General features: G+C 35.8%; 2 protein-coding genes across 5 annotated transcripts; both read left to right on the forward strand.

The window, feature by feature from the left end:
- Positions 1-337: 337 nt before the first annotated feature.
- On the forward strand, positions 338-12,893 carry LOC103402205 (DEAD-box ATP-dependent RNA helicase FANCM). 4 transcript variants are annotated; one of them, XM_070814241.1, is made up of 23 exons: positions 381-864; positions 1,307-1,450; positions 1,750-1,832; positions 1,944-2,058; positions 2,272-2,363; positions 2,552-2,606; positions 2,678-2,799; positions 2,872-2,985; positions 3,333-3,523; positions 4,063-4,193; positions 5,433-5,493; positions 5,602-5,672; positions 6,731-6,780; positions 6,845-7,010; positions 7,133-7,260; positions 7,350-7,682; positions 7,774-7,855; positions 9,350-10,012; positions 10,120-10,569; positions 10,708-10,759; positions 10,954-11,100; positions 12,085-12,139; positions 12,251-12,893. In XM_070814241.1, the coding sequence occupies exons 1-22, from the start codon at positions 492-494 to the stop codon at positions 12,137-12,139; spliced, it is 3,678 nt and encodes a 1,225-aa protein (XP_070670342.1). In that variant the 5' UTR covers positions 381-491; the 3' UTR covers positions 12,251-12,893. The 4 variants fall into 4 exon arrangements, 3 of the variants coding, with proteins under 3 accessions (XP_070670341.1, XP_070670342.1, XP_070670343.1); XM_070814240.1 differs by lacking the exon at positions 12,085-12,139 and having other exon boundaries at positions 338-864; XR_011576374.1 differs by lacking the exon at positions 12,085-12,139 and having other exon boundaries at positions 10,965-11,100.
- A 4,674-nt stretch (positions 12,894-17,567) lies between these two features.
- Positions 17,568-22,992, forward strand: LOC103402206 (probable alkaline/neutral invertase D). Its single transcript, XM_008340948.4, has 5 exons — positions 17,568-17,845; positions 18,548-19,059; positions 19,454-19,885; positions 21,060-21,618; positions 22,489-22,992. The coding sequence occupies exons 2-5, from the start codon at positions 18,673-18,675 to the stop codon at positions 22,782-22,784; spliced, it is 1,674 nt and encodes a 557-aa protein (XP_008339170.1). The 5' UTR covers positions 17,568-17,845; positions 18,548-18,672; the 3' UTR covers positions 22,785-22,992.

The raw sequence follows: 22,992 nt of genomic DNA on the forward strand, positions 1-22,992 counted from the left end.
TAACTTCTATTTTTTTTTATAACTTCCTATAACTTCTATTTTACAAAATTTGTTTTATATTTTTTTCCTATAACTTCTATTTTACAAAATTTGAATTTAATTTAAGTTGTTGTTTCTAAATAATAAATTATGTTGTAGTTTTTTACAATACTTAGCCATTGTATTTTTATTTTTTAGTGAAACGATAGCTTTAGTAAGTTAAATGTTAGATTAGTTAGTAATTTGAATTTGAATTTAAATTGTAATTTTTAAATAATAAATTATGTTTGATCATTTGGTTTTCGATTAGAGATGAGTTTTTATGACATGGTTAACGAGCCCTATGCTTTTCGGTTGGAGATGGGCTTAAGTCCAGTAGCAACGACAACGAAAGCCCACATATAGCAGGGTGCTGGGCAACGCGAATTCTTCAAGTTTTGCCGCCAAAACGCTCTCTCTCTCCAAGGGTTTATCGATTCACATTTCTCTGTCCTCACCCCGTTCGTTCTCTAATGACTTCCACCAATCCTCACCGAGTCATCGACGACGACGACGATGATTTTGATTGGGAAGCGGCGGCGAAAGAAATCGACGTGGTTTACCAGACCCAGGCTTCAAGGCCCTCCTCTACTTCAGATCAATCTTCCCATTTTGCCCCTCCTCCCAGTAACATTAACACCCCAGTGCAAAATCCGATTGCCCCGATCCCTGGCAACAAGAAGAAGGCCGGCACTTCCCGGCAGAGCACCCTCGACAAGTTCATGGGAAGGCCTCCGCCAGGGATTCGAGACGTCGAAGAACGAAACCTGGATTGTAGTGAGGGTGATGGGAGAGTGTCCTGTGTTCCAATTGATGCTGAGGCAGCTAAAACTTGGATGTACCCAGGTTAGAGTCATCTTCTCTCTGCAATTATTTTCGCAACTCCGTGGAAGTTTGGATTTTGGGTATTCAGGAAAGGGGAAACTGTTCTTATTTTTTACTTTCTGATATGGGGTTTGGAGACTGAAGTTGGAATTTGATTATTTTGTGTAGCTCTAGCTGAATGAACTAGATGGTGTATTGCCCCGGATGCTAGATTTTCAATCACATTTTTATCAAAGTATAAATTTTGCTAGTGGGTTGTGTTATTGAGCTAATGTGGGTTCAAATGCACGGGACCTTTTAGGGAAAATGTGAGTACGTGTGCAGAGATTGAGATTGTGAACTTATGATCTCACTTTTTTTGATATTAATGCTTGGAAAGGGTTCTTCTTGTCTCATTTTTTCTGTTTATTGTTAAGTGTAGAAAACGTTAAACTTATCTTCAGACTCTTATTCCTTATTGCAGTTAATTTTCCTCGGCGTGATTATCAATTTTCTATTACCCAGACGGCATTATTTTCAAATACATTGGTGGTACTGCCAACTGGACTTGGGAAAACGCTAATTGCTGCAGTTGTTATGTATAACTATTTCAGATGGTTCCCTAATGGTAAAGTAACTTGTACCATGCTTCTTCACCAATTGTTTATTATACGTGTTCTGATTCTGGATTCTTAATTTTTTTTGTTTGATTATTCTGAATTCTTTTAATTATAGTATGAACCAACTTCATCCTATTGCAGACAATTAGACACTTTAGGCTATGCCCTACTCGAACTTGTTCCTATTATGATTTCTTCACGTTCTCATGTCAATTCATCCTCATTTCTGTTCAGTTTCTTTTGCTGTTGGCTTTTCAAGTTTGTTTTCATTAGTTATGATACATGGACATTGTTCTTCCCACAACAGGAAAAATAGTCTTTGCTGCTCCTTCTCGACCACTTGTTGTGCAACAAATACAAGCGTGTCATAATATTGTAGGAATACCACAGGTAAGAACCCCATTTACTTGTAAGCAGTGGACATTGTTCAAAATTTGGTGGTTTCTTAACAATTTTATTCACTTAGGAATTATAAGAAGATTCTGATCAAACTGATTGCAGGAATGGACAATTGATATGACAGGTCAGACAAGTCCTACTAAAAGAGCTTGCTTGTGGAAAACTAAACGAGTTTTTTTTGTTACTCCACAAGTGCTGGAGAAGGACATTCAGTCTGGTGATTAATTCTTGAACTAATACACTAGGATTATCTAATGAAAAGCTTTAGAAATTTGATATTTTCATTTGTTATATTCTAAAATCTGAAATTGTCCACACTAGAAAATAAGTATATTCCAACACCATTTTTATGCAAATAAATATATAGATTTTTTTCCTTTTGAGAAAGATCTTTTGTCGCTGGATTTTGATCAGGGGTAATTCGTTGCAGGCACATGTGCAGTAGAATACCTGGTATGTTTGGTGATTGATGAAGCTCACCGAGCATTAGGAAACTATTCTTACAGTGTTGCAGTTCGTGAGGTATGTTCTGTTGATTTCTGATCTGTAAACTATGTCTGATCATCCTTTGCACGTGTAGTGGTTCAGAGTGTGGTGTCACTATCGCCACTAATGTTCTTGTATTGCTACCCTTATAAGTGTTGGCTCGGTGTGTTATTATTGGACAAAGTTAATGGTTTTAAATACTAATGATAATTTAATTTTTATAGTTAATGGCTGAACAAGTGCAACTGCGAATTTTAGCTTTGAGTGCAACACCGGGATGTAAGTTGCTAACATACTGGGTTTCTACTAAATTTCGTTTAGAGGATCCTGAACTACATGCACTTGTACAGCAAAGCAGCAGACTGTCCAGCAAGTTATTGATAACTTATATATATCAACACTTCAATATCGCAATGAAGATGACCCTGATGTCAAACCATATGTCCACAACAGGGACGTAGAGTTGATTCAGGTATGCATTGTAATCTCTTGTTTGCTGAATTTTTTTGTACAGAGGAAAACACTTTTGTTGCAATATTTCTAGGTTGCAATGGGTCAAGCTGCTGTTGAGATAGACAATGAGCTCTTGGAAGCAATGCATCCATTTGCATCCAGGCTTTGTGCTATTGGAGTTCTCCCAACTCGAGACATTCAGAATGTATGGTTCAGTATAATTTGAATTCTTCTAGTTTGCTCTAGGAAAACTGTGCTGGATGGGATTGTTTCTTTGCATTTTTATTCTGTTCTGGCGATTCCATCAGACATGGTAAAAAAGGGATGGTTGTAAGTTTTTCTAGTAACTTCTCCCTTTGTTTTTCCTCTAGTTTTAAGGAATAGACAAGCCACTGTATAGATAACCAATTTCATTTACTAATGAAAATTTATTACCTTATCTTTCTATTTATTATTTCTTTTTCTGTTTAATTCTTACTGAAACAATTACATACTTTCTGGGTCCACATAATCTCACTCCTTTTTCTTTGGGTTGGGGGGGTGTTGTTACAGTTAAGCCCTTGTCTATTACTTAATTCAAGAGAGAAATTTCGTCAAGCACCTCCAGACGTCTCCCAAATTAAGCCTGGAGATATTGAAGGTTTCTTTGGAACACTGCTTACACTTTACCACATTCGTAAACTAATATCAAGCCATGGAATAAGGCCAGCATATGAAATGCTTGAAGAAAAATTAAAACAAGGGTATGGCTTTTCTATACTCTCAGTTTCCTCACTGTCTTTATTAGCTCAAACTCAGATTCTAATAACTATTTCCTATTATATGTGGAACCATCATGCATTTTATTGTTTACTTTTCTCTAGTGAAATATTCTTTAATCTATGTAGGAACCTTCCCAATTCCCATTGATGTGTTAGTAATGCACCTTGAAAATGAAGTGCCAGAAGCTGTTGCTTTTGATGAGAATCGCCTAATAACAAAATTTGGTATCAAGCAATTCCAAACAGATCTGCCTTGCAGAAATTTTGAGGCTGATAATTTTCTATTTTTCAAGATATTTTTGTTACGTGAAAGGCACACACTCTGTTGTCTCATTATGATAATTGGTGTTTGACTTTTCCGTATTTGGACTTTGAGTTGAAGGACAGAAACTTCTTGTATAGACTTTACTAATATCATGGTTAATATATTATATATTAATGTTGATGGCATGGAGTTTAAGCTGTTAAATTTTTTAGCAAGCAATTCAAGGCCGTTAAGCCGTTCAAGATCATTTTTTCAGGTCTTTTGCAAGGTATATGAGCAGAAATGAAGATATTTGTAAAGCAAAGCTCATAATGCAGCAAAGTTTGTCACATGGTGCTCCGAGTCCCAAATTGTCCAAAATGTTAGAAGTACTGCATGATCATTTCAGTATGTTTTCTTAATTTTATTGTATGCTATCATATGCTGGTTTTGACATGTTATAACTCCTGCTTATGAAATGTAAAAGTGTATCAAATGTTAGAAGTACTGCTGCTTGCATGGTTTCAATATTGTGCTTGTCAAAAAATGCCTATTTGTAGATAAATAATTTTTGTTTTCAATGAAGGGCCTGAACATCTCCCCAGCTTTGTTCACTTGTTCTGAATTCGGGTGTAAGGGATTAAATGCTTATTCTGATGTATAAACAATTTTAGTTAGCAATACTAGCAATGTCAAAATTTTAATGTTTCTGTTAGCCAATATACCAATTTGTCCAGAAACTATTATTTGTAGATAAATAATTTTTGTTTTCAAACAAGGGCCTGAAACATCGACCCAGTTTTACTTTCACTTATGGCTGAAGTAGGGATTAAGTGATTAAATTCTTATCCTAATGTATAAATAATTTTATTTAGCAATACTAGCAATGCCAAAACTTTTACATTTTTGTGAGCCAATGGACCAATTTTGTCATGTATAAACAACTGCAAAAGATGAAATTGCTAGGACTTGAGGGAATAAGATAATTACCGTATCACATCTCAATAAAGATTTTCAGAGCAATGATAAAGCAAAAAGACTCAGCATGGCATAGATAGTAAAGGAGGTCGTGGGTTTAATTCTACTTCTGCAATTTGAGCTCCACAAGTTGAGCCCTATAGCACTGGAAAGAGGCCCACATATGAAGGGGAGTGTTAGAAAATAATTTAATTGTTGATCCCCATCATAATAGCTTCGAACTTTTTGGACAATATGAAACAGAAATTTCTGTCAGACCTGTTCAATTTTTTTTTTTATTTTAGGGAATTTTTATATGAAACATGTTTAATTTTAATTGGGATTACTGTTGCTTTATGGGTTTATATTTCTTTACCATTAGGGTTTCCCTGTTGGCTTTATTTCTTTGTTGGATTTGGACTCTGTATTATTATCTGAACAGAACTTGTTGTGGCTAAACTCTGAAGACTCGAGTTTTAAGTTGACATTTGTAGATGGGAAATGGACAAAATGTTTGATTACTTACTATTTATACCAATGGTTGTATGTGCTCTGGCTACAATGATTTAGTTTTGAGTTTTTGACTTATGTTTGTGCTGATGAAACACTGGTTTGTATTGATAGCATATATTAATCGTCTGACTCAAAGTATTAGCTCTCAGTGGTTGATAATTATATTTCTCATTGTAGAAACAAATGATCCACAGAAATCAAGGGTTATAATTTTCTCAAATTTTCGGGGAAGTGTCAGGTGCAACAATTTCTGTGTTTAATTAATTTATGATGATTTTATTTTTATTTTGCTTGTTTTCTCAAGCTATTTATATATAAAATGTGGAAAACCCTTCTGAGTATACAGGGACATAATGGATGCATTAGCAAACCTTGGCAATTTAGTCAAAGCTACCCAGTTTATTGGTCAAAGTTCAGGTTTGAAGCTTCATTCTTCACTTTGTTCCTTTTCCCTATTAAATGTGATGTTTAATGAAAATTAGTTATCTTTTGTTGCCTAAATAAAAATTTATTGTAAGATGCAGTTGTTCTTAATTCTTTAACTTCCTCTCTTGTTTTATGTTCGCTTTTCTCCTTGATATTTTATTTTACTTTATATATACACTTGGTTCAAAACTTCAGAACAAAATTGTCATATCCAATGTCTCTACTACATGGTCAACCTTTTCAACCATGTGTCCGGCATGTTGAACAGGACATGTTAAGAGTGAGTCTGATATGCAGGAAGACAATGGAGTTTTCGTCTGATATTGACTTATCTTCTCCTTTTTATTATATTTCCTCTTATTTGTCCACTTCTCTCTCTCTCTCTCTCTCTCTGTGGCTTTCTCCCACTCTTCAGGTCCTTGACCTCTTTTGAAATGAATTTGTGTTCAAGGCAAAAAGAAGATAATAATTGTTAAGAGATCTTCTTAGGAGACTGGAGTGAAATTGTTTCCTAGTTCTTAAAATGGCATACTACAGCCAAGAATTTATGTATGTCTTGGTCAACATTTGCATTAGGATTAACTTACATAGTTGGCCTATTCCCTAATACCTCAAGCATTTGGGTTCTAGTTGTTGTCTAACATGGTATCAGAGCTCTGGTCTGAGGAACTCCTCAGTTCAAAACCTCCGATTCCTCTAACTCACTTAATGATTTACGAGGTGCAAGGTATGAGCTGTGTTTTTGGGTATTGTGAATTAGCTGGAGTAGAGCTTTTGGAAACAAGAATAGGCTTCTTGGTTTGTGTGGTGATAATTGGGATTTAATTTAAATAATTTGGTTCTGAATGATAGCTGTTAGTTGGAAACCGATTATTTTAAAATAGTTCTATAAACAGAATTTAGAACACTGATTATAAAATAAGTATATAAGCCTATAACAAAATTGGGATGGAAATTACCTGTGAAATTTTAGGGCCTCACAGGTTGCCTCACAATTATATTGGTTTGCGTGTCTGTTGTGAAATATATTGACTATTATTTTCTTACAGGGAAAACATTAAAAGGCCAGTCACAAAAAGTTCAACAAGCTGTTTTAGAGGTAATTATGTTGTGCTTATTTCTTTTTGTAGCACCTTGCATTAGCTTATTTTCATCTCCCACAGAAATTTCGTGCTGGTGGATACAATGTCATTGTTGCCACATCTATTGGTGAAGAAGGCCTGGATATTATGGAAGTTGATCTGGTTATATGCTTTGATGCTAACGTATCACCATTGAGAATGATTCAACGCATGGGGAGAACTGGAAGGAAGCATGATGGACGAGTTGATATCCTTTTCTCATATGACCAATGCATTTTATGTAGTCAGTTGTTAGTGAGATCAGTATGAATTATTCAATGAATTTCTTGCTTCCCCCCGAGTAAATCCTAAATCCTTGACAAGTCTTACTAGTTCTAGCCTGTGAAGGGTCAGAGTTGAAGGGTTACCATCGTAAGAAAGGAAACAGTAAGAATATGATGAAACACATGCGAAATGGGGGAATAAATAGCTTCAATTTCCATTCTAGTCCAAGGATGGTGGGATCTTCTAACAGATGCTGCATCTTTATAACTTTTAATCCTGCAGTCTATTTTTTAGCTGTTGATTGCATCAAATTTTATTGCAGATTCCTCATATTTTCAAACCCGAAGTCCAGTTTGTTCAGTTTTCAGTTGAACAATTTATTCGTCGTGGAAAGAAAGTGATTGATGATAACACTGTTCAGACTCCTGTGATCGCAGAAACGTTAACTGTATCTGAGACTAACTTAATTGCCAAGTATTTCCACCCTCATGGACTTACATGGAAACCATCTCTTATTGCCTTTCCTCACTTTCAAACGTATCCGTCAAGAGTATATAAAGTAATGCATTCACGTCGGACAACCATGCTGATTGATATGATGCAATGTTTGCAAGGACTAACCTTTTCCAGGGACAGCAATATCTCTCTTGTTGAGGTTTGATTTTATCTATGTGGTTAAGTTGTTTTCCTTATTGTAATGTATTACATATTCTTGAGTTTTACAACTTTTACTTAATTGCTTTCAGGATGAATTCTATGCAGAGGGAATTGACACTACCGAGCCACATGTCATTGACGCTGCTGAACATCATGACAACAACAGACAAGGTAACTCAAAGGGAAAATAGCTACAATAAACATATTTTGACATTTGGTTTGCATAAATGATCATTTTTCAGTAACGCGGCGACATATTGATCATTTAATAACGACACAAACAATGACATAACAACAACACGACGATGATATAATGACGACTGATCATTTCTGCAACCAAGTGTCAAAATATGCTTATTGTAGCTAGTTGCCCCAACTCAAAAAGGGCTGTGTAACAAGAAAATTTGATTTCAAAATTCTTCTGTTTATTTTAAGGATTCATTCAGATTATATGCAGATGATAACTTTGAGGATGTGAAGAAATGTCCCACATCGGAAGTTTACCGAACCTTGCATGTGCTTGTAAGGTTGGGCTACTCCCCGTGTTGCCAATTGGTTTCATGGTGGAACCTCAACTTCCTTCAATTATTATGAAAAAATGAATTTTTTTTTTTTTTTACTAGGATTAGTTTCATTGTGTCAAATGGAGTTCTGAGGTGCATTTAATTTGTCATACTTGCATCAATGCCCCGCATCAAACCTATGCAGGTTTACATTTTAATCAAAATCCAGCTGAGCTTCTATAGTTTATCGTTCTTATATTTTCTTTTAAAGTTTATTTGAGATAAGTGAATATTATACTTCAATACTCGTTCTACAAGTAGTTCAGAAATTAAGCTCAGGATCACCAAGTCATTGGTTCATGATGTCTTTATATTCTCCTTTTTGTTTAAATTTTTATATTTCATCTTATATGCAACCATAATGTAATACTGGATAATCTTATCATATTCTTTGAGCCATCTTGTTCTTTACTTCGTAACTTTGATTTTTTCTCACTTTTTGGTCCTGCGTATGCATGGATGCCTGTTCAAAGTTGTTCTGAAATTCATTCCTCTTATCCCGATATTTTCTTGATATAATGTTGTTGTCTTCTGTATACTTTTCGTCTTCCGATGTATATAGTAGTAGTACTACAGCTATGAGGTTGGTTATCTTTTCTTGGAGTTAACTAACACAAGGAATGGACTAAAAGTATCATAATGTTCACTCTTACCACATTTTGTACTGTAAACTAATATGCATAATCATGCTACTAATTTGAAGTCATGATGCTGCACCGGATTCTTTAACTAATTCAGTCAATCAATATTGGAATCTAAGAATTTGAACCTTCTACCTGTTGGCTAGATAAGAAACCCCATTTTGTTTTCTGTCAGAGGGTATAAAAGAAATCCCTTGTAACAGAATACGAAGTTTAATTAGGATTTGTTCTCATGTTTCAAATGAAATTGTAGAGAGGAATTGTTTCTTGCTATCCCCTTATCTATTTTATGTGCATAAAATATTATGGCTTAAGTCATCATGTACTTAAAAACTAAGCACCCATCATTTCTTCTTTTATTTAATTTTTTTTTTGGCTAGGGGAATTGAATGCAGAGAAGATGCAGGCTGTGCTACCCATTTTCTTAGTATTGTACTTAAATCTTGAATATTTTGTTTCAGGTTTTCTGAATCCTGATGATTCTTTAGAGAAACAGTCGGAAAGAAAAGTATTGGATTCTGAATTATCACCTAATAGTACATTGAAAACCAAGGAGAAGCATTACAGACTTAATTTCCCTGGTGAAAATCTTTATGAGCACTCTTACCTCTTTGGTTCAGATGTTGTAAATGTGGATGCTTCTGGAAAGGTCTTAATCACATCTGTTCCTGTATTTCGATGGAAAGACTTGTCACATTCCATGTTCACAAGTGAAAGTAGTATTAAGTTGGATAGCTTGAAGCAAAATTCTTACCATGGAAGGACTTCAGATGAAGACCACACAGAACTAACTACTCAAGGTGGTGCTAGTGGAGATGTTAAAACTATTCAGATGAAAAGCATAAAATATGAGAATTCACTTAGCTCTAGATTGTGCAAGTCTGAAATCTGGACAGAGAAAACATTCAATGGTGCTGAAAAAATTCTTCAAACTACAATTTTGAAGGGAGATTTGTTAAGTAAAGGAGATAGTGTTTCCGACACACCTGATGTTCTGGAAAGCAAGGGATCATTGTTGCTCACAGATGAAGACAATAGTATTTTGAGAGATGGTGAGCTCAGTCCACGGCTTACTAATTTAATGAAAAGTGGAGTTGTTCCAGAGTCTCCTATCAACACTAGTGGTTAGTAATGCACTTAGTAAGATTTCATTTTAATTCAAATTGGGATGAGTTTTCCTGAGATTGCTATTGTCCCCTAGTATGAAAATTGATGCTAACATATGATGCAGGACCATCAAATAACGCAAATGAGTGTGCAGTTCCTGTCCCCGTTTCACCTGCCCAATTACATCCTGAAAATAGTGAAAAGGTCAGTATGGAAAACAATGCCTGTGGAGGAAAAGTATCTGTTTCTTCTATGGATACTGAAATCCGAACTCCTTTCCATAACAAGAGTAATAGTGCCAGTATAAGAGGTTGTACCTCCGCATCACCAATTAGTGGAAGAGCCAATACTGTTTTAGCTGACCTTACAAATAGTTGTGGCAAAGATTGGAATTTAATTTCCGGAGACAAGTCGGAAAGTATAAAAGAGGCACGCAAGTTCAGAAGGTTGCACAAAGTTGGGGATCGTTGGAAAAACAGGAAACCAGAAAGCGTGACAAATAATATGGGGTCAACAAAAAACCTTGCCAGATCATTTTCTAAAACTGGTTCCCCCCATTCGAAGCACAATAGAGGTACCATGAATATTAATTGAGCTGCTAGTTTCCTTTCCGTAATTTGAAGTGCAACCACACCATGTTTTTTAGGACTGCCTTTAAGATGCGAATCTTTTTATGTGACCTATGTACCAATACATTGCTTTTGTTACTTAGGTAAAAAGAATTCAGTTGATGATGTAAGGGCCTTCATCGAGGAGGAAGCTGAGTAAGCTCATACTTTTTTCTATATTACAATGATGCGGCGAAGTTTTTTGTTGTACATTTGTATAGTTGCAATTTCACCTAACAGAATAAAAGAATATTTACTGTTTGATTTTTTTGTTCTGTTTTTGTGGGTAATATAAAGCTTTTGTTGAAAACGAATATTTGAAATGATGTTACTCCACTGAAATTACTTAGGGTATCTTCAGAAGCTGGTATGTCTGATGACGAGGAAGATGATCAAGACAACTATTCAAATGATAGTTTCATAGATGACAGAATAAATCCTACAGCTGCGGCTACTCAGTCTGCAAGTGGAGGAAATGATATGATGGCAATATACAGGTATTTCATCTCTCTCTCTCTCTCTCTCTCTCTCTCTCTCTCTCTCTCTCTCTCACACACACACACACACACACACTCCAACACACATGTGAATGGATGATCAAAGTTGTTCCCTTGGTCGTGGAGTGAGCAGTGTTTATTCTTCACAAACCATTACCGGTTTGACTGAACTACTTTTCATAATGTAGCCTTTCATATGAACTGGGTAGTTGTCAGAAGTTTTTTTGAACGTTAATATCATTGAATACTCCATCTTGGAAAATGTAGTAGAAGTGCATCCAACTTTTACTTTGTTTCACATAAAACATCTTTCTGTGATCAAGTGACGTAAGGAGAAGCAGAGACTGATCCAAAGAGGTGCTTGTTCCAAAGTTTTTGATGTCTTTTAAGGAACTAGGAAAATAATACCCAATTGCTATAAGAAATTAGGCATAACTTCACAAAAATTAAGCAGTTGATTATATTTGCCGCACCCCTCCCCTTTCTATAATTGGATATTTGATTTCTGCTATAATGGGCCAGGATTAGAAATTTTGTGATGATGTTGTATATTTTACCACATGTATATAGGCTGGTGAATCCATCCATGACTGCCTTTGATTATCGAAATTTAACAATCTACGTTACTAGTGGAAATATGTTAGTTTTCATCATATATGCACAATGTGTCTGACCTGCTGACGTAGAAAGCCATTGTCTTAGATATCAGTATGTCAATGATTGTATTTGGGCTATTTCTATTAACCAGTAAAAGATTTTAGGATGCCTTGGGTTAAAAATAGATAAAAAACGGTTTCTTTTACTCTGAGATTAATCTTCTATTAGAAGCGGTGGCGGTTTATTCTTTAAGCTACTTTTACAACTAATAGGTTACTTGGATATGAGATTATTTAGCTGAACTTCTTTTCTCTCTCAAAATTTTTCTGAGTTGCAAACCGAAATGACAGTTGAAGTTTTTATGCCACATGTATTACCATCTACCAGGCCCCAATCCTCCTGCATTTGGCCGGTGAACTATGCCATCACTGTAGTTGCTTAGGTTTCTTTGTTTCCTTGCTCGTTGCTCTTCTTTTTTATTTGTTATCATCTCTTCTAGTTCTGTAACCTGTATTAAAAATTTTATAAAAGTTTTCTTTGATTTCTTACAAAGACGTTCATTGCTCACCCAATCACCCATGGAGAGGCAGCCAGTTAGTTCTGCGGGATATTCACCTGATTCTGTGGCAGCGACAACGAGGACAACTGAAACTGGAAGTTCCTGTGGCAAAACATCGTTCTCTCTCCAAACGCCTCAAAGTGATGGTACAAATCAGTCAACCAGGATGGATTCAAAGTCCTTGGAAATGAACCGGGTAAGGGTAGACATACCTTGTACTGGTGGTGCTTCCCCAGAATACGAGAGAGATGTTGAAAGCCGTAAAAGAAAATTGAGTTGTCATCATTCAAGATATCCTGCAGTCAACTTGGAGCGAGAGTTCTCGCTCGAGTCAGAGGCTGCAGGCAGAGACTTGCAGCGCATTGATGCAAACGATGACATGTTTGACGATCAGTTTTTCGAGGGTCTTGATCTTGACGCAATGGAAGCGCAAGCTACATTGCTTCTTAAACAGAAAACAGAAGCGCCAAGGCCGCAGGAGCAGCATCTGGTTCCCAAGTTGTTCGAGCCCACATTTGATCTTGGTATATAATAAACTTACAGGAAAACACATCTAATTGATATTGTTTCTCACTAATTGAGATTGTTTATCAATGATTGGTTGCAATTTATTTATTTATTTATCGTTTATCCAAAATGACAAAAGTACCTTTAAATTTTGTCAGGTCATATTGCCCATTGCTTATTAAATTGAGGATATTTTTTCTCATTTTGGTCCCGTATTTAACAGAATTTTTTCTCGAAATGATCAAAATAATTGATGGTGGACAAATTTAGGGACCATTTCTATCGATTTCAAATTTCAGGGACCAAAGTGAAGAGTTATGTTAATCTCACTAACCATTTCAGTTAAAATGGCGCCAAAGAATGACTTTGATGGGTGCGGGCGTGGTCATTATGTTTTTTAGTACAACGATATATTTTACACTAAGGGGAGGGGGAGTTCGGTTAAGCCACACAATGAGCAGCTTAATTTGGCATTGAATTTGTCATTCACGAGATTCAAACTTAAGATCTTTCACTTGCTCATTGGTAAGATATATAAAAAAAAAAAGGTTTAGCCGACTCCTCTGGAACTTTAATCATAAGTAGGAATGATTTTCAAACGGATTGGATCAGAAACAACATTTGCTATTTTCATTCCAAAATTTTGGAATAGGATCAAATTGGGTTAAAATTTTCGAATTCGGAATCTGAGTAACTTTGAAAATTCCAAAACATAATTTAGAAATTCATATAATTACAGGAAAACCTCTATAAATGAATAATGTTGGGACTATAAAAGTTATTACTTTAGAGAGGTTATTATACATCGATAAATGAATATTTATTAATTTGTACAGAATTTTATATTTTGCTCATTTTTCTTTTTTGTGATAAGGTACAAGTATCTTATAAAAAAACTAAGATACATGCAAATTATGTTTTTGAATATTCTGGAATTTTACATGCAATTTATTGTTCTATTTAATGAATGGTATGAGCTTATATATAAATTCAATTAATTTTTTTGTTCTACTAATATGCTTATCCTTTTTAATAAAGTGTATGATTAATAAAAAAAAACAAACAAAAGTGTTATAAACATTGTATTTAAGTGTGATTGTGTAAATTCTAGATTAGATTTGCTACTAGGCTACTAGCTATTATTCCCTATTAGGACTTGTATTCCTTAGAGGAGAATGATTATTTCCTCTACACAACCGTACACACACATTTCCAAAACTAACCATAAAATATGTAAGTTATTACAAAATGCATAATTTGAGTAAATAACTATAAAATATCATAATTTTTTTTATCGGAATAAGTTCGGAACACTTCGAAAAAATTTGGATCGAAAATTCAAAATTATCAGACCTTAGATGCATTCCAATTTTTATTCCAAAATTTCCGAAAATATTCATATTCGGAATTTTTGGGTTTAGATTCGGAAACAAAAACGCCATTTCTAACTTGCACACTTAATCTTAGGCTAAGTTTGGTATCCCATTGGAAATAATTTCGTATGTCTTTACTTAGGGGATGAGAAATGAAAATTTTCCTCCAGGAGGATCCTTACCGAATCTTCCAATCACATCTGTTCATTGTACATCGTACGGTCAAAAATCATAGTAACTTTTTTTATTTAAAATTAAATATAAACAATACCTGTTAAAAAATTGAACACACAATGTACGATAAATATATGTGATTGAATAATCCCCGCAATCCTCACAAAGAGGATCGGGGAGGATCCTCTCTCAATTTCCCACCTATATTTAGTAATGATGAGAAAGGAACATGAAACTACTACTTGGAGATATTGACATTTTCAATTATCATTGAGGGTAGGTTAGTCACCAAAAAAAGTAATAAATGCTCTATTTTGGTTTCCCACGAGGAAGGAAACTTTCCTCTCTATTTTTTCATGACCAGGAATTTGTTTCCCAAGCCTGCCCTTATAAAACATGGGAAATACAACACTTTCCCATTCCCAATATCACTTTTCGTCAAACCAAACACACCCTTAGTTTTTTCTTGAAACTAAAATATCGTCACTTTGCACTTTGAAATTCTATTTTCTCCACTTTGGCAAAATTCTGTCAAAAGTGCTAACTTGGAAGGATAATGGTGCAAATTCATCATAGTTGGTAATTCGGACCCGATTTCTACTGGGAGCTCGATCTCCTAAGAAAATTCGGTCTCAGGCGAAAATTTTGATTTCACGTTAAAAATTTGATCTCCTTAAAACTCGATCGATTGCGGGTTTAGTGATTAGGGCTTAGGTCTTAGTTTCATGACTCAAGATTTGGTTTCTAGCGAGGCTCCCTAGAAAAACCAATCTCAAAAGGAAAATAAAATCTTTCTTTTTGATGTCTAAGTCGAACCAGACGTTGGTTGAAGATAGATTTCTAAAGAGACTGTTTGTACCCAATATTACACGTTGAATGAATAACTCGATCGATTGCGGGTTTAGTGATTAGGGCTTAGGTCTTGGTTTCATGACTGAAGATTTGGTTTCTAGCGAGGCTCCCTAGACAAACCAATCTCGGACAGAAAATAAGATCTTTCTTTTTGATGTCTAAGTCGGATAAATTTCTAAAGAGACTGTTTGTACCCAATATCACACGTTGAATGAATAGAATTCTAAGACGTTGAATGAAAGAACTGTTAAGATAATTTTATGTGGATGTTATTATGATTTCTTTTATAATCATAGTACTTGTGTCGGGAGGTTATCTTGACGTCTATTTATCAATATCAAGATGGTGTTGTCAAGTGTCAACAATTGGGATGATTTGGGTCCATGCATGTCCTGGATTCTCTGCCCTCCCACTTCCCATACACTTACATCCCCTCCTATTTGTGCTGTCATGGTTAAGCCACGTCAACATTTTATATTAATGTTGTTTTTTGTCTTATTATCTCTATAAAAAAATTAATATAAAATGTTGACGTGGCTTAACCGTGACCGCATAAAATATGAGGGGATATGAGTGTATGGGAAGTGAGAGGACAGAGAAGCTGGGTCCTACCCATATATGGTTTATTAGTGATGCAGCTTTTCAAGGGATAGTCATCACCACCAAAGAATGGTCGGTTATCACCAAATAGGATCCTATCGGGATCTTCTTTGTAAAGATCTCAGCTGTCTATTCATCTGTTATCATGCGGCTAGAAATTATTTTGAATTCTTTTATTTAAAATTAAACACAAACAGTAACTAACAAAAACTAACCACACGATGTACAATGAACATACATGATGAAGTGATCACCATAATCCTCACAAAAAGAATCCAAAAAAGATCCTCATCCAGTTATCACCACCGGGTCCCAATCATTATTTGTGAGATAAATCCTTGATCTAAATAATGTTTAACTAACGATGGGAATAATGATTAGGATGTGGTGGTGTTTGGTAATGATCATCACGTGTCTTTTTCTGAGGCCATAAGCGTTGGTTGTGCATGGGATTATCCACTAATTGGCAAATGATTAACATAGCTTTGCATGTTTCACAAATATAGTTGAAGCTGCCGAATTTGATGCAAAAGATCTTAAATTTAATAGTGAATTGCGTAGCCTTGTCTTTAGGTTCTAAAACCCTAGGCCGAAAGTGTTCATTTCTCGATCATAGTTGCTTGGTGCAGAAGTCAACAATGCGTTTCATCACCACATCATCACATTTAATCATGGCTACTGATTGAGTTTGATTTATTCAATTTCGATGAGCATAAATAAAGATGTATGCGTGAAAGTCATTTTCTCTTTTTTTTTTTTCCAATAAATTTAGCCCTGTAGTCCTCCACAAGCATTTTTTTTAATAAACGATATTATCCACACTAAGAGAACGAGATGAGTCTAACCTCATAATAGACTAGCAATAATGTGATTCAAATTCGTCTTTTAGGGAGAATCAAACCTAAGATTTCTCACAAGTGAAGATGAATATTACTAAATACTACTAGATCATAATACTAAATAGATTATTCCGACTTTTAGAGTCTCATAATCACCCTAGTTTTTCTCTATATCCACCATTAGATGTACCCATACCTTGGTCTATTCTCCTAAACAGAGGAAACACTGTCATAATCGGACTTGGATTGTCTTCCCTTCCCATCCCATGCCCTTCCCATTCCCTCATATTTTTATGGTCACGGTTAAGTCACGTTAATATTTTATATTTATATTACTTTTTGTCTTATTATTTCTATAAAAAAATCAATCTAAATTGTTGACGTGACTTAACCGTGATCACATAAAATAAGAGGAGATGAGAAGGGCATATGATGGGGAGGGCAGACAATCCAAGTCCGTCATAATCACATGTAATTAAATATTTTCTTAATATTTAATTGGCAAGTACAAAAAACAGTGTTTTATATGAAAGAAGACCAATGGACTAAACAAGTTGATACCGGGTGTGCCAGTGGAGTGCGGGCAGTGAAACGTCCAATGCTGGGGTTAGAGATGGAGACTTACGGAGGTTCACACGGTGTCGTTTCACCCACGTTGACAAATCACTTGTGCACTCTCACCGGCTATTCGCGGTCTGCTCTCTTACACTTATTTTGCCTTTTGTCCATTTTTAAATTAAAAGGAAAGGATTCTCTTCTGATCTCTTCCTCAAGGCTATCGGATCAAGTGATATGAATTTTTGAAATTTTATCTAACGGCTCATCTGTTTTGATCTCTTAAAAAGTTGTTGGATAAAATTTCAAAATCCCGAACCACTTGACTTGGTGAGTTTGGTGAAAAAAATCCAGCGAGGATCTCTTTCCATTAAGAAAAAAATAAAATCCATAAACGGTGTCGTTTTTCCCACGTTGGCAAATCCATCGCCTGCTGCTCTCTTTCAGCTACCCTCCCACGCTATAAATAGTAGGTGCGTTACCACTGGCTCTTTTTTTTCTCTTCTTTCTTCTCTTTCTCCTTTCTTCCAAGAAGCAAGCAAATCGCTCTACTGTTGTAATAATATTAATATTATATTATTACGTCATCTTTCCGACCAGTCCCCGGCGATATCGCCGGCGATAGCCCGATCACTCCTACGGAGACTCCACCTCCTCCGCCTCCTTTGACATTTCTCTGTCTCTCTGAGGTATAATCTCTCTCTTCTCGTTCTCTCTCCTTAATTTTTGCATTTTTCTTTGCTGAGAGAGAAGGTTCAGATCTGGTTTTCTTGTACGTTAATGCTAAATGTTACTTGTTGATCTTGATCTATCATTATTATAATTTATTATTATTAAATAAACATATATGTTTAATTTTTTCTGCTGTAATGATTTAATCGGTCAGAGACTCTGTTATATAATGATTAGTACTATTCACACATTTTTTACTTTTCATGCACTTCTGTTCATTTTTACCGATATTCTCTAATTCATTCGATTCAACACCTGAAAATTAATTTGAGTAGTGTGAGAAGTAAAAATGAGTGTGTGTGGATTACACCACCTATGTAATCTGTAATTTTTTGTTTTGTTGCATATTTTTGTACAGAGTTTTGAAAAATGATTGTTCATCCTAATAATATTTTACTCATGGATAATGATGGGAGATAATTTTTCAAACCAAATTTTATATACCATATGAGGTTGTTGTTGATGATTGAATTATTATTTAACTATTAATTAACGTGCTTAATTTTTGTTGGTGACAGATTGAATGATTCACTGGAGTTGCTTTCTCTCTGTTTTTTTTTTTTTAATTTAATTTTATTTCTGAAAGGTTTATGTGATTTTGTTTTTCATGTAAATTGTGTGTTTTGCCTGATAAAATAATAAATAAATTGGTCTGGTAGGAGTTGAACGCAACACAACACAACACAAACAGCTTTCAGATCTGTTGAGACTTGAGAAGTGAAGCAAGTCATTTTGTTCGATTGGAATCTGTTGAAGTTCGAAGAAGAAGAAACGGACCGAGGAAATGGAAGGGACCAAAGAGTTTGGGCTACGAAATGTGAGCTCGCACTGCTCCATTTCGGACATGGATGACTACGACCTCTCACGCCTTCTCGACAAGCCCAGGCTCAACATTGAGAGGCAGAGGTCCTTCGACGAGAGGTCACTCAGTGAGCTCTCCATTGGCCTCACAAGAGTCGGCTTGGACAACATGGACAGCACCTACTCCCCCGGTGGAAGGTCTGGTTTTGACACCCCTGCTTCCTCTGCACGCAACTCGTTTGAGCCCCATCCAATGGTTGCTGAGGCATGGGAAGCTCTCCGCCGCTCTTTGGTCTTCTACCGCAACCAGCCTATGGGCACCATTGCCGCATACGATCATGCCTCTGAGGAAGTTTTGAATTATGATCAGGTCAACTTTTCACAATTGTCAACCCTTGCTTGCCTTTTGTTTTCAATTTCATTTTGTGTGAGATTATGCAATAATCTATCTGTTTTTGAAATAATAATTCTGGCAATCAAATCAACTTGGGGAAAATTGGTTCGCCCTCCGGATTGATAGACATTCTTAATATCTGCTAACTGCTATCAGTTGAAATATGTAATTAGACTCGTGAGGTGAGGTGACGACGCCAGAAGCTTATTGATCCTGCAAATGTCGCTTGTTCTCTTTGATTTTGGCATAATATTGGATATAAAAAGGAATTACACCCTTGGGAGAAGGCAAACAAAGCTCTAAAACATTTATGTTTTAAGTGTTCAGTTAAGCGAGCATTAAATCTTGACATGATTCTTGTTGTGTTTAGGTTTTTGTCCGAGATTTTGTACCTAGTGCTCTGGCTTTCCTTATGAATGGTGAGCCGGAGATAGTTAAGAACTTCCTCTTGAAGACCCTGCAGCTTCAAGGATGGGAAAAAAGAATAGACAGGTTCAAGCTCGGGGAAGGTGCAATGCCAGCAAGCTTCAAAGTTCTTCATGACCCTATCAGAAAGTCAGATACAATCATTGCAGATTTCGGAGAGAGTGCAATTGGACGAGTTGCTCCTGTTGACTCTGGTTTTTGGTGGATTATACTGCTCCGTGCATATACAAAATCAACTGGGGATTTATCTCTCGCAGAAACAGAAGATTGTCAAAAAGGAATGAGGCTTATATTGAGTCTATGTCTCTCAGAAGGTTTTGACACGTTCCCGACGTTGCTTTGTGCTGATGGATGCTCCATGATTGACCGTAGAATGGTAAGTTGCACTTCATTTTCAAAGGAATTTCTTTTTTCGAAAAGAAACTTAATTGCCAGTGCAAATAAGAAGTAGCTTGAGAAGTCCTTTTAGGCTATCATAAGGTCATTAATCTTTAGTCTTTCTGTCCCTAACCGTTATAAGATTACAGGTTTGCAACTGTGGTTTCTTTGCTAGGTTTAATTTCAAATAGATGATACACTGTTTAAATGTGGTTGGAGTGCACATGAAATTGGATGTTGTGTATGTAGCACATTACCCTTAGTTCTTACGTTAAATATTACAATTCTGAGAAGTAACAAGGCATAGTTTGGGGTTTACATGAATTGACCCACAAGATGAATTATCTGAATAATATGTGTGTGGGAGCGTGTGGACTGATGGTTAATACTCGGTGACTAATTTATTGTGCCTGAAGGAATATATCACTAATAGACTTCTCGTATAGCAATCTGTCTGCGTATGGGTTGTCCCCTAGTATCGTTTTTATTAGCAGTATATTCTTGCTTTCTTCATTTGAAGACAACAATGATAGCTGTACTGACATTGATTAAAAGTGGCTTCAATCAGTGCTCTAGCTTATAAAGAAATTGAAACTTTTTTTTTTTTTTTTTTTTGAAAGGAAACGAAAGAATTTTATAAAATGGAAAGAATTTTATAAAATGGAAAGAATTTACAAAAGAGGAAAATAAAGTGTTGAAACTTGAAAGTCATGTTCTTGCGGTTCGATTTGTTAGTGTCTAATGCCTTATCCATTGACATGTATGGATGGGTAGCCGACTAAGTTCCACCCATAATAAAAGTGAATATGATTTGTAGTCTCAATAGATGAAGGTTTAGAAGCTCATGAAGGATATTATTTATTTATTTATTTTAGTAAAAGAATAAAAAAAAAAGAGAAAAGGATAATTCTTGTCTGTTATGAAGGTTTATAGGTTGAAGTTTTTAGTAAAAGAAAAAACGAGGAAGGAAACATTTTTGTATTTCTTACATGGTATATTATGCATTTTATTTCACTGTTTATATATTATTGTCCATTAGTCTTCACGTTTATGCAGGTTTGTAGCTGGCTTCAAGTTTTCTTGTCTGCCTGATTGCTTTATTTCTATATCATGGTTTTAATATAACCTTAAAAAATGTCTTATCTTATTTCACATTTTATATGGTTATCCAGGGGATTTATGGTTATCCGATTGAAATCCAAGCTCTGTTCTTTATGGCATTGAGATGTGCATTGGGAATGCTGAAACCTGATGGAGAAGGAAAAGAATTCATAGAGCGAATTGTCAAGCGTTTGCATGCCTTAAGTTACCACATGCGAGTTTACTTCTGGCTTGATTTCCAACAATTAAATGATATATACCGTTACAAGACTGAAGAGTACTCGCACACAGCTGTAAATAAGTTCAATGTCATTCCTGATTCCATCCCAGATTGGGTATTTGATTTTATGCCAAGCCGTGGTGGCTACTTTATCGGCAACGTGAGTCCTGCCAGGATGGATTTTCGATGGTTTGCTTTGGGTAACTGTGTTGCAATTCTATCTTCTCTTGCAACCCCAGAGCAATCAGTGGCTATAATGGATCTCATTGAATCTCGTTGGGAAGAGTTGGTTGGAGAAATGCCGTTAAAAATATGTTATCCAGCAATAGACAGTCATGAGTGGCGAATCGTAACTGGTTGTGATCCCAAGAATACCAGATGGAGTTACCATAATGGAGGATCCTGGCCAGGTTTGTCCTTCTACTTGAAGTTTCTATGTTATTGCTGCAAATAAAATTCAAAATGAATAGTTGTGATGGTAGATCATTTTATTATTATTTGCGTTATGGATTATAACTTGGTGGTTTCCAAGGTGGAAATCAGTTTTGGACTATGGATGTTTTACTTAATGGAAGATTTCTTGCTTAGATGAGCTTTCAAAAGCACATTTTAATTAGAGTGTTCAAGTAGTATGAAATAGCAGCCTTGTTTTGTTTTCATTACAAGTCTTTGACTTTTGAACTGAATACTCATCCTGAAAAAGTTTGATATCTCTTTCTGCAAGTTTGTTTTCGGAAAACAGTGGTGGTATATTTCACGCAGTTATCTATTTTTTCAATTTCGTAAAAGAACCAAGCAGGCTTCGTGCCTAATATACTCGATTCCCTTGCCTAGCATTGGGCTGCATTCCCTTGCCCAGCCTTGTTTTGTTTTGTTTTGTTTTCATTACCTGTTATTGCCCCCATTATCTACCCCAGGACTGGTCTAGATGAAGTTTCCACTTCGAAAAAACCACACCAAGATTATTACCATACATATCAACAACAAAGCCTTATCCCACTAGGGGGGTCGGTTGTATGAATCATAGAACGTCGCTGCACTGAGTGCGTCAAGTCTTCCGTTAGTTCCAAGCACTCCATGTCATTTCTTAAAGTCTCTTTCAAGTCTTACCGGGTCTTCTTCTATCTCATTTGGCCTACCTCTGTCTCATAATCGCATTTTTTAACCGGAGCATCTTTAGGTCATTGTTTCACATGTCTAAACCACCTTAACCAATTCTCTCTTATAATCGCATTACCATACATATCCTTTTAATATTTTTGTCTTTCAAATTGCTGCAGTGCTTTTATGGATGCTGACTGCCGCTTGCATCAAAACGGGAAGACCACAAATTGCAAGACGGGCAATCGAGCTTGCTGAGAGTCGTCTGCTAAAAGATTCTTGGCCAGAATATTATGACGGGAAACTAGGAAGATATATTGGTAAACAAGCAAGGAAGTACCAGACATGGTCGATAGCAGGATATCTGGTTGCAAAGATGATGCTAGAGGATCCGTCACACTTGGGGATGATTTCGCTCGAAGAAGACAAACAAATGAAGCCAGTTATTAAGAGATCGTCGTCTTGGAATTGCTAGAAGCTCAAAAAAGCTAAACCAAAATTGCAGGAAAAAAAACAAGAGGAAAATCAAAAGGTGAGAGATACTCGTAATTTCTTTGCTACACAATTCTTTCGGGAGTTTGTATTCGTAGTAGCTTTGATCGACAATGTGATTTTGTACAATAGTGTTTGCTGTGCTGAGACTGCTTATTGTTTTCAAATAAATTTGAACATTTGGCCTTCTA

This window comes from Malus domestica, chromosome 15 (assembly GCF_042453785.1).
Source record: "Malus domestica chromosome 15, GDT2T_hap1".
In the NCBI taxonomy this organism is placed as follows: Eukaryota; Viridiplantae; Streptophyta; class Magnoliopsida; order Rosales; family Rosaceae; genus Malus; species Malus domestica.